Below are 12442 nucleotides of genomic sequence, written 5' to 3'. Positions count from 1 at the left end.
CACATTTAATAACATTTAACAATAGTTAATAATCTACATATTAGAGAAATTTTAAGACACAGGTGACAACTTTATTACCTGTCATTTAGCTTTAAGCAGTGGTCGTTAACTCCCGTATTTAGACAAATGTCATGTCTCTTCAATTGTAACTTGTTATAAGAAGTGAAATACTTTCCCTGATCAATCAGGAATATCTGAGCTAATCTAACTTTTTGCAGTTGATTGGAGGCAAACAAATGTTCTCAACATAAAGTAAGCGGGGTAAACAGCTCTTAAAATGCTCTTCGCACCTGCATGTGTCCCACGTGTGATGAGTTAAATGCAGAGCACAAATTCCGTCATTGTGGGAACAAACAATAATGACGGCACATAGAACTTTTTTCTTGTAAGTTATTAAAACACCAAATGTGACTTAAAATAAAGATAGAAGTAGTAAAAATATAAAAAGCTTCACTTTTCTTCATTTTAGATTAGTTTATTTTAGATTTTTCAATAAATCATTACAGTATGAAAGAGGCTGAATTTTCTGACTGAAGAACAAAGTGTCAAAACGTCATCGAGGCAGCAGGAAGTTTTTATCTGAACCTGACTTATGTGCTGAAGTCAGTTTGAAACTAGTAGCTCAGCTAAACAGGAACTTATCATAGGCCAAATCATGCAGTGTGTGTGTGCGGGCGCGTGTGCATGTGTGTGTGCAGGATGTGAAGGCGAGTGGAACAATGTCTCCTGTTGGCTCAACGTAGCGGTCGGCGAGGTGATGACCCTCCCGTGTCCCTCCCCCTTCCTGCTCTTGTTCGGCAAAAATGGTGAGTTTCTTTGACACACACACAAATGCACACACGTACGCACGCATGCACACATGCATGCACACACACTAACACACAGCAGAAATATAAGGAGAAAAATGGAATTGTTTAGTTTTATATTCAAATGACATCTGCATTTAGTAAATCAAAATAACAGAAACTGAATAAAATACTGATATTTGCTTAAATTCCAGCATTACTTATGGACAGATTTATTTAAAGTGAGTCCAATCACTGGTCGGACCCCAGATGCAGGAGGAACAATGCGGGTTCCATCCTGACTGTGCAAGACCGGACCAGCTCTTTCCTCCAGGGGTCATGGGAGTTTGCCCATCCAGTCTACATGTGCTTTGTGGACTTGGAGAAGGCATTCATGTTCCTCTGGGTACACTGTGGGTGGTGCTCCATGAGTATGTAATTGGGGGCCCATTGCTATGAGCCTTCGGTCCCTATACAAGTGGGGAAAGAGTTTGGTTTGCATTGCCGGTAGTAAGTTGGACCCCTTCAGGGTGGGAGTTGGACTCCATCAGGGCTGCCCATTGTCATCGGTTCTGTTCATAACTTTTATGGACAGAATTTCTTGGTGCAGCCAGCGGGCCGAGGGATTCCGGTTCAGTGACCTCAGGATTCCGCCTCTGCTTTTTCTAGATCGTGTGGTCCTGTTGGCGTCACTGGCCTGTGATCTCCAGCTCTCAGTGGAGTGGTTTGCTGCTGAGTATGAAGTGGCTAGGATGAGAATCAGCACCTCCAAATCCAAGACCACGGTCCTCAGTTGGAAAAAGGTGGATTGCTTTCTTCAGGTCGAGGGTGAGGTTCTGCCTCAAGTGGAGGAGTTCAAGTATCTCTGGGTTTTGTTCATGAAAGAGAGAAGAATGGAGTGTGAGATTGTCAGACTGACTGGTGCAGCATCTGTATTGTGGACTCTGTACCAGTCCATTGTGGTGAAGAGGGAGCTGAGCTGTAAGGCATAACTCTCTGTTTACTGGTTGGTCTGCACTCCAACCCACACCTATGGTCACCAACTCTGGGTAGTGAGATTACATGGTAGCTGGACTCTCCCTTAGAGATAGAGTGAGAAGTTCAGTTATTTGGGAGATACTCAGAGTTCAAGTTCAAGGTTCTTTATTGTCATTCACATCACATGTGGTACATGAGGTGGAACAAAATTGTGTATCAAGGTCCCAGTTACACCCCAAAATAGCAATAAAAATATATAAGGATCTAAGATATACACTAAATACTAATAATGTAAAATAATATGGTATTAAACAGCAGCCCGCACATGTCTGTGGTGAGCAGATGGGTATATATTTTTTTTTTTCATTTAGCCTTTATTTATCCAGGTTAGTCTCATTGAGCCACGAGAACTTATTTTCAAGAGAGACCTGTTTAGGGAGCACATGGTGGGGGTTAAGGGCCTTGCTCATGGGCCCAGAGTGGGGCGAATGAGGGTGGGGGCAAGTGTGGGTGTTTCACCTACCCCACCCACAATTTTTGATGTTGTCGGGGCCGGGGCGTGAACCGGCGATCTTCGGATCACAAGCCCACCTCTCTAACCTCTGCGCCACCACTCCCACAGCAGATGGGTATGAATGAATACAGCAGCATGAGCTAATCAGCAGCACAGATAAGTCACATAGCACCAATCAAAGTGGCATTACAGTGATGTTTCTTTTTTTCACAGTGATTTTTCTGGTTAGAGATTCATGAGTCTAACAGCCTCAGGGTAGAAGCTGTTCCTCAGTCTAGTGGTTCTACACTTAATGCTCCTCAACCTCCTTCCTGAAGGGAGCAAAAAGTGTGTGTGCTGGGTGAGTGGGATCCTTCATGATGCAGGTGGCCCTCTTCCTGCATCTGGAGGTCTGTGATGGTGGGGAGACTGACTCCAACATCTTCTGTGCAGCCTTCACCACTCTCTGCAAAGCTTTTCTTTCTGCAGCTGTGCAGCCTCCATGCCACACGTTGATGCTGGAGCACAGGATGCTCTCCACTGCACACCTGTAGAAGAAGGTGAGGACTGAACTTCCCAGACCAGCTCGTCTCAGACGCCTGAGGAAGTAGAGTCTCTGATGATCTTTCTTTATCAGGCTGGTGGTGTTGTTACCCCAGCTGATGTTGTCATTCATGTGTACACCCAAGTACTTGTAGCTGGAGACCACTTCCACCGCAACAGATCCTCCTATGTTCAGTGGCGAGGGGGTTGCTCCATCTGAAATCCACATCCATCGCCTTCATCTTCTTCACAGTGATGTGAAGGTTATTCTTCTTGCACCAGCTCTCCAGGTGTTCCGCCTCCAGAGGAGGATGTTTTTAGTTTTGGTTCATCAAAAGGAGCCAGTTGAGGTGGTTCAGGCATCTGGTAAGGATGCTCCCTTGATGCCTCCCTAGGGAGGTGCTTCTGGCATGTCTGACTAGGAGGAGACCCCAGGAAGACCTAAGACATGCTGAAGAGATTACGTCTTTTGGTTGGCCTGGGAATGCCTTGGGGTCCTCCCAAAAGAGCTGTAAGAGGTGCTGTGGAAAGAGATGTCTGGGCCTCCCTGCTCAAGCTGCTGCCCCCCACGGCCCAACTTCAGAACAAGTGGAAGATATGGAATGGATGGATTTATTTAACTTTCAGATCTCACAGGGAAAAATCAGCCAAGAATTAATTTTTGTCTGACACTCTGTAGTTCAGAACAGTTGACTCCATTCGACTTGCCTGAAATCAGGATGTTCATAGAGATGCACTGTGCTCTTGGAGCTTGCTGGTATATCCAGTTCAGTAACAGCACAAAACTAAACAGAAATGGGCATGGTACAAGTATATTATTTGAGAAAACAACAACAATAATAATTTATTATAAGAAATGAAAAATTATTTATGAAACAACAATAAATAAATAACTCCACGTCAAACTACTGAGATGGAGTTTCACTGAAAACAAGGCATCATCTCAACTGGAGGGTCATCACAAAAATCTAGAATTATTTTGTCAAATAATCTTTTAGGGCATGTTAATGGAGCAAATGCCTTTTCAAAATTGTCACATTGTCAATTAAAAAACTGAAATGTGGAGGTTTTTGCTTTTTTTTTTCCTTTTCAACCAAAGGCCCTTAAAGAGTTCAAATGTAAAATAATAATAATAATAATTTATGTTTGATATTTAATTTCAGGACATGTAGACAACATGGAGCTAGTCTAAAAATTGACTAGTTTATTGTAGAAAAATATATATCTGACAGACAATCTGACTTTCACCAACATAAAAGTGTCTATGACTCCGTCAGATTTACAGATATTCAGCTCTGATGTGGTCGTAGCTGAGAGTCACTCGCCAAAGTACCGTGGATATCATGACTACCAGGAAAATAATTCTTCTCCAATCAGATATTTAAAATCCCCTAATCTTTGTAAGGTAAATACAATACTTAAAAAAAAAATCAGGAAAAACAAAAATTATCTTTGAGATATCATGCGTCCACTACAGTGGACATGAGAGCGCCACACATGAAATGGAACCTTGATGGCAACCAGTTAGTACCAAAGAAAATACCAAAAGATCAACATTAGAATGAATTTAACATCCACATAACTGTCCATCATCATTTTATTTAGTTTTGTTTTGCTTTGTTGTGTTTATTTGGTATGATATTTCAAAAAACAATTCTCCTTCTTGGAGCCACAGAGGAATGCCTTGCACTTTGTGCACATCACATGTTTTGCTCTTGCAGTCGGTTCTGCGATACCTTGATGCATGTTTCATTAACCGTCTCTGCAAGATGGATGGTGCCATGGTGTCTCAGAGCTGCATTTGGCTGTGGTTTCCACTTTTGACGTGAGAAAGTATAGTCATCTTCGCGATCACTTGCGATTCCTGCTTGGGCCCAAGTAATCAACTCTTCACCAAGGAGAAGTTTGAAGTCAAAGAACTTCAGTGGTTTTGTCCCCAGAAACTGGCAGTCACTCATACTGAAGCCATAAGTTGGTGATTGCCTGCTCTGATGAAGATTCTCAGTCATCCAGGACATAGTAAATCCAAAAAAAGTTAAAAACAAAACAACTGGACTTTATTTGTAACTGACCATGTTTCGCTCCTCATCCGAGGAGCTTTCTCAAGTCAAAGAAACAAGGAGAGCCTGCTTGAGAGATGCCTGACTGCCTGCTCAAAAAAGTGGAAAACTGCACGCACTGTCCATTTCTGAGTGTGAGAAGCCATCCTGTAGAAACTCAACATCCAGTCAACCAAGTCCATGCCACCCATGCTGGTGTTGTACTCAATAATTGCCAGTGGCCTGGACATCTGGACAAAACTTTTGTCTTTCTTGGACCCTCTTCTGTGTGTGTCCTGAGCTTCACTGCCATAGACAGAGGATGGCATGACAGCTGGCTTGTTGTCCAGCCACTTTGTGACAGCCACTTCAGGAGGGCTTCATCTGAGCACCATCTCTGATGACCCTCTTCCTTTCTTTTTGAAGAGCTTATCCTCTATGATCTTGCATTCCTTTGGAACCCTGTTATTCATGAAGGTTCCAGTCCCTGTCAGCCTTTTTGTCATCAGGGTGTTGAGGAGACTGAGCCTTGTAAAGAACTTGTCAAAGAACATGTGGGTTCCTTGGGGAACAGACTCTGCCAAATGAAGAACAGCTTGTTCTCCAGTGCCCTTTCCTCCTGAAACTCTGACAGTAGTTTTGCCTTGGTAGACCACCAAGTCTAAGACCAGACCAGATGGTGTGGCTTTTCCTCTTCCCATAAAATGTGCTTGCACAGACAGATGCCATTTTCCTGAAAATAAACTGTCCAGAAGACCTGACTGAGCATTATTGGATTTGGTACCTGGATGATAGAGCATGAACTTTGTTGAGGAAGAGAAAGGTACCAAAGACGCACCCCTTCACATTTGGTATCACTGAAAAGCCCTAATGTCCTCTGTAGAGAGCAAATGAGTTAATTCAGTAGTATGATGTGGGTGGGAGATATTCAGGTTTACAAATGTCCTTCACAGAGGACAAATTTGAACTGCTGGTAGTCAGGAGGTTAAAGTTGTGTCCCAGGGTTGATTAAAATGGCTCCCATCCTCCTCATCAGATGATTTTAGTCTAAATCTCTGGCTAAATGAATGATGAGTGATATGCATTCCTTCAATGAACACTAACACTTTAAACTTATTTAGCAATAAATGTGACTGAATTCTTTTTCACCTAAATACAAATGTACTTCAGCAGAAGTTTTTCCATCACTAGTAGTATGAAGAATAATGTTTAGATGTACGTACGTATTTACAGATTTTTCAGTATTTTTGTCCCTTGCAGCCACCATACGCAGCTGTGTTGATGTGAACAAAGTGTCAGCCAGCATTGTGAACAAATCAAGTGTATTTACAATGATTTTGTTTAGAGTGGACGTCTGCTGCCAGCAGCTGAGGACCTCCAGCGTGGCTCTCAGTCCCCGGGGACATTTTATTTACAGATTAAAGTTCAAGAGTTTTCCTCTGTAACCTGTCAGACAGAAAGGAAACACGAGACCCAAAGTTCAGACTGCAGTTTGGATGCAGATGTTTGTGTGAATCACACACAAACAAACTGAATATTTCTATATAAAAAAACATTTTTATGTGAACACATGCCGTAAGTCAACAGTGAAAGTTTTATTTGAAATGTTTTTAAGAATAGGCTCTTTAAAAATGTTGTGCAAGTCTGAACTGAAACTTTTTTTTTTTACTTAATTTATGCAAGAAAAGTCTTCCACTACTCTAAAACCTAGGTTTCAAACCTGGATGACCTGCCACCCCTAAAGGGTGGGCACTAACGAGCTCGGTAAAATGTTTTGCACATGTCGTATTTTAATTAAACTGATGAGAGCTTCAGTTTGACTCACACTTTGTTGTTCGTTGTTGTTTTTGTTTTGACTTTTTGCACCTGCTCTGCACTCGCACACTACAGGTATGACCGCAACGCACTTTTGAAGTTGCGATCGTCAGTGAGTGGGGACTTTGGGATGACTTTTGAAGACATTTGGGGACTCCGTGAAAGTCATTTTCCCCTGGGTCCTTGGTTTACCTGAGCACCGTGACAGGAAAACACAGAGAGGGAAGCGAGCCTGTGCTTTGTGCAGGACCCGCCAGAGATGCAGCAAACCCCCTCTCCTCTCAGTCCTGCTATCAGGCATTCAGTCTCTAGGGAATATACTGGATGACCTGCATGCACAGATTTATTGCAAGCAGGACACAAGAAGCTGTTGTGTCTTTGCCTTTATGGAAACATGGCTGGAGCCATCCATTCCCAACTGTGCTGTGACTCCGGATGACTTCTCTGTGTACTGGCTCGACAGAACTGAGTCACATCTGTGACACCTAATATGTTTGTTGCTGCTGCACGATGTGGCTGTATCACGTGTGTTGCTGCTGCACGATGTGGCTGTATCACGTGTGTTGCTGCTGCACGATGTGGCTGTATCACGTGTGTTGCTGCTGCATGATGTGGCTGTATCACGTGTGTTGCTGCTGCACGATGTGGCTGTATCACGTGTGTTGCTGCTGCATGATGTGGCTGTATCACGTGTGTTGCTGCCTTGCCATCATGGTTCAGTTCATCTAAATGTTGCTCACTGCCTGTGCAGTGGTCTGCCACACCACCTGTGTGGTGTATGTTGTGTGCAAGTATCATGTACCGTATATTCTGCCGTACATGTCGCTCTGCCCTATAAGTCGCATCAGTCCATATTTGTCTAATAAAGTGGAAAAATTCATAAATACGTTGCTTCGCCATATACACCCCTTCAATTATGTGTCACTGCTGACGCATTGCATTTGTTACGCATTACCGCCGACAACCCAAAAATGTGGCTGTTGTTGTGCCAAAAATTGATTGGCTGCCAAACAATGGCATGGTGGTGGTCGCAAGAGCGTGCATGGGAGGATTTTAACAAGAATTTAACAAGATTAACACTTAAAAGCAATTATTTGTTTGCTGGAAATTATATTAAAAGTGTGTCTCAGTCTAATGTTTGCTTAATAATTGCACTTTAATGGTCAAATCAGCTGCATTTCAAAAATAGTTTTGCTGCCTCGGTGCTCCGGGAGTGCACAGAGGGAGGAAGAAAGGAGGAAGAACGTGGCTCATTTCTTCAAAATTTAACAAGAAAAGCACCTAAACATTTGTTTGTTTGTTCGAAATGATAGCATAGGTGTGTCTCAGTCGAACATTTGCTTAATAAATGCACTTTAATGGTCAAATCAGCTGCATTTCGCCGGGGCAGTGCAGCTGGTTTAACGGTCAGTCCAAACAACAAGCAGAACCAAAGTGTGGAGTCTATGGCAAGCCAATTGTATCATTAATAGCTGGTGAAGATTCTCAGTCATCCAGGACATGATAAATTCAAAAAACCAATAAAGTATCAAGTATAAAAAATAAGTCCATTGTTTTTGTATTGAACTTTTTTGAATTTGTCATCATAGCCACGTTTACCTATTACATGATGCAATGGCATGCCTTACTGCTACTACTACCCTGCTGCCATCAAGTGGCTGAAAGAAGTACTGCTCTTTTTTTCAGTCAGAATGAATGGAAACGGTCATATCTCAGACAAAATTTGGTTTATAAATATGGGGGAAAAATCCATAAATATGTCGCTTCAGTCTGTAAGTCGCAGGGCATGTAAATTATGGGAAAAAGTGTGACTTGTAGGGCAGAAAATACAGCACATGTAAAGAAGTGCTATGTGTTGTCATCATTGTATGTTCCCATACAATGGCGAAATTAGTTCTCTGCATTTAACCCATTGCACCTGGGGTACACCCAGGTGGGGCAGTGGGCAGCTATGTAAGCACCCGGGGAGCAATTGGGGATTATGTGTCTTGCTCAGAAACACAATATGTGGGAATGGCTGGGAGTCGAACCTGGGACTTTCGGGTCCCAAGTTGACTGCCCTACCTCGACACCTCGGCCCCATAGAGCAGTGTTACTGCCTGTGAGGTCCTTGTTTGTACTGATTCATTCTACTTGTACCATGTTGTTTACTATATTTCTTTTGGACCTTGTAGATGTATTTCTTTTTCACTTTTGGTGCTTTGTTTTGTTTTTTGTTTTGAGGGGGGTGGGGGTCGAGGTGGTTCTTCTCATCCTGAACACTTCATTGCATTCTTGACCTTGTGTTGACCTGCGTACGATAATTAAACAATAAACTAAAAATGGGGAGTTCTAAATCAAACAAACAGTCTGGAGTTCTGTACAGATGCAACATGACTGAAGAATATTAAAGTTGCTGTACGGAGGCCGTCGTGCGTTGCACTGTTACCTTTCAGTCAGAGAGAACATCCAGGACATGTAAGATGACCTGACCCGACTCATATCTGATTTAGAGTGAAAGAAAAATCAAATGTACGAGAACAATAAAGAAAGAGACAAGCTGCTGAACTCAGACAGACCAAACATGGAGCGGTTATTAATATTTCTGTTCACATGAAAACAACAACCTGCAGCTGCATCCTGACATCACATCCCTGAGCAGAAACTTACAGATCAAGGAATTCACTCTTCATTTCTATGAATGACTTGTTCAAAGTCATAAACGAACAGGCCCAGAAGTCTTAAAGAGTGTTTGTTTCAGGTAACCTGAGCAGGAAGTGCACAGAGGAAGGCTGGTCCTCCATCTATCCTGACATCGGAGCGGCCTGCTCCTCAGACATCTCAGACAAGCCCTCCGAGGTGAGCTTATCCTGAACACTCAGTGTGTGTGTGTGGGGGGGGGGGGGGGTAAGGTCTGCAGGCTGGATCCAGTATTTCAGTTAAATGTGGAATATTATATCGTCTGATGCTGTTTGTGAGCACATTCTGGATGTTTCTCCTGCAGATGTGTCACTTGTGATCAGGAATTATTCTGGTTTTATGCTTTCGTTTTCTGATTACGGTTGTGTGTGTGCACGTACCGTTCTCTGTGCACGTCTCATGTCTCATCTGATCACGTATAGCCAAAGCAATCTCACACTTCCTCCACAACCACATGCAGCAGAAGCTTGCACTGGAACTCCTCTGTAAAACTTGTCAGGAGGAAACTGCTCCGCTGTGCAGAGTCACAGTTAGATGACGTCTCTGGTTTGACCCACTTTAAATAAAACGTGTGGCAGGTAACAACCACACACCTGTTCTTACTCCTGTGAGTTGAGTTTGTGAAACTTTGGACTTTTCATCCGGGTAATATCCATTCAGTTTATTTCTATAGCAGCAAGTCACAACAGAAGTCGTCTCAGGGCTGAACAGAAACATTCACATTTAAAAAGTCAATCAGCAGAAATGATCTAAAGAAGCAGCAGATTGTGTTGAATCCACCCGCTTCAAATGTTATCAGCCATTAAATGGCCGTTATTAGTTGTTATCATCCCCATATGTAGCGGTCAGACTGCCCCTCCTGTACCTCCTAGTAGGTTTAAAGGTGCGTTGTTAGCGATGATAATAGCTTCACATGGTTAGGTTTAGAGCAAAGGGTCTGGTGGTTAGGCTTAGGGTCTTGGTTAGGTTTAGGCACAAGGGTAAGGGGGTTAAGTTTAGGGTTGGTCCTCAGGGTCAGTTGTAAGCTTATGTTTAGGAAAAGGGTTACATACGTTGAAAACAACTAAAAAGACACTTCCTGGTTTACCTCCGTGTGACGCTGCCTATTATCAGCAATAATAACGATAATAACGTACCTTTAAACCTACTAGGAGGTAGGTGGGACCGTTTGACCGCTACATATAGGGATGATAACGACTAATAACGGCCATTTAATGGACTGATAACATCCGAAGCCGCTCGTTGAATCTTTACTTTGTCACGTCTCACATCCTGAGCAAGTGCAAAGGAGACAGTGGAAAGTAAAACTCCCTTTTAACAGGAAGAAACCTCCAGCAGAATCAGACTCGGGACGAGCGTCCGTCCGCTTCCACCAGCTGGGTTTGAGAGGAACAGGAAGTAGAAACAAACAGAATGTCCGGTCCAGATGTGCTTCCTATAGGAGGACAAACAAAACACGTTAAGATGTAAATAATTACAAATACAAACAGGTAGAGTCAGCAAAGTGAAGAAATGTGGCCAGTTTGTCCTCCAGCAGTCTAAGCCTATAGCAGCAGAACTAAAGGATAGTGCAGGAAACCCAAGACAACACTAACTATAGGATTTATCCCAAAGGAAAGCTTTAAGCCACATCTTAAAGTTAGACACACAATAAAATATGTTTCATAGTAACAAATAGACTGTACCATCAGTATGTTTGTGCATGAGTCGTGCTTTCTGCATACGGTGTAAGAAGATGTTTGACTTCATGTCTGACGTTTGGTCCAACAGATTTATTGTCACACTGACAAAAACAACTAAATCATTTCACATATCGCTGGGAACCAACTCTGGAATCGTGTTGGCTTGGTTTTTCACAACAAACGTTTAGTTGCACAATTGTTTCCCTTGTGATTAAAACGATTTTGAACCATTTAAATTAGTGCAGCAACATTCAGAAGTAAAAGTGGAGACTTGAAGTTGTCGAGTGTTAGTTGTTGTGGAGCAGGATCTGTTGTCATTAGGCCATGCTGAGCTTTTATCACATCTACACTGAACATCTGTTCCTAGTTTATGTTTGACAAATTTCAGGTCTCGAGTTAGAGAACCTCTGTGCCTGATACGTCGAGATACCTGCAGAGGTCCCGTGGAGTCCAGTACCCGTCGGGTCAGCATTGTCAGGAGGAGGTTTGTCTTAGACAGAGTTGTGGCGAGACGCTGGCTTTAACTCCAAGCCCCTCCAGCTAAACTGTGGGGTTCACCTCCCGGTCGAGGCTCATCATCTGACGTCTGCTTCCATATCTGCCTCCTCACGAGATGAAGTGGAACTGGTTGAAACGTCTGCGTCTGAGGAGGATTATGAAGCTGAGCGACACAGCTGCAGACCTGATCCTCCCAGTGTCCAGATCTGTCTGCTGGAGCGTCCAGCTGCAGGGTGCTTGTGTTTGTGCACATGTGAGTTTGTAGGTGCTCATTTTGACCGTGAAGCATCCGTTTTGATGCTGCACAGCTTATCTTCCTGGACTCTGACCTTCCCAGTTATTACTTGCTGCATTCCAGGACCTTTTTGTTTTAAACACGCGAGAAATGTAAAGGTTTAAGTTAAACTCTGCAGCAATATTCTTTCCTCACAGCCAATAAATTCTAACCAACGTGTTCTTTTAATTTGCTTCATGTTGGGTTGTTTTACATTGTAAAGTTTGAATCACTAATCGTTTATGTCATGACATTAAAACCAAGATGACCAAAACTCACGACAGGTTTCACCATGTCGTTATTTATTCAGTAACGGTCATTGAGGCTTTGATCAGCTTTAAACAAGAAAAGGTTCTGAAGGTTTTCTGTTAACGTGAGGGGACGTGAAGTCAACTGCCCGTCAACTCAAACTTGGCTCAAATAAGCTGCTAAAGCATCATTTAGTAAAACGTCTGCACGTTAAAGACACAGATCCACAAAAACATTTCCTCTCTCAGGAGCTCCACTTTTGGAAAGTGTTGCAGTTTGTTTTTGCAGAGTATCTGTCAGGATTTGTGTTTGCGAGGTTGTCTCCCCCTTGTGGTCTGCTCCAGCTCCTGCTGCTCCCTCCTGTTCATTCTCTCTGTTCATTCTCTCTGTTCATTCTCTCTGTTCAT

General features: G+C 43.0%; 1 protein-coding gene across 1 annotated transcript in view; it reads left to right on the top strand.

The window, feature by feature from the left end:
* LOC119426807 (vasoactive intestinal polypeptide receptor 2-like) overlaps positions 1 to 12442 on the top strand; it is a 41677-nt gene that overhangs the window by 8895 nt on the left and 20340 nt on the right. The window contains exons 3-5 of the mRNA XM_037694388.1: positions 699 to 806; positions 9394 to 9491; positions 12287 to 12313. Of these exons, the coding sequence (XP_037550316.1) occupies positions 699 to 806; positions 9394 to 9491; positions 12287 to 12313 (233 nt within the window). The remainder of the gene's footprint in view (positions 1 to 698; positions 807 to 9393; positions 9492 to 12286; positions 12314 to 12442) is intronic.

The sequence above is a fragment of the Nematolebias whitei genome, chromosome 20 (genome assembly GCF_014905685.2).
Source record: "Nematolebias whitei isolate Nwh7 chromosome 20, NemWhi1, whole genome shotgun sequence".
Classification (NCBI taxonomy): domain Eukaryota; kingdom Metazoa; phylum Chordata; class Actinopteri; order Cyprinodontiformes; family Rivulidae; genus Nematolebias; species Nematolebias whitei.
Note: the sequence above shows the minus strand (reverse complement) of the source record. Positions and strands in the feature narration are given on the sequence as shown.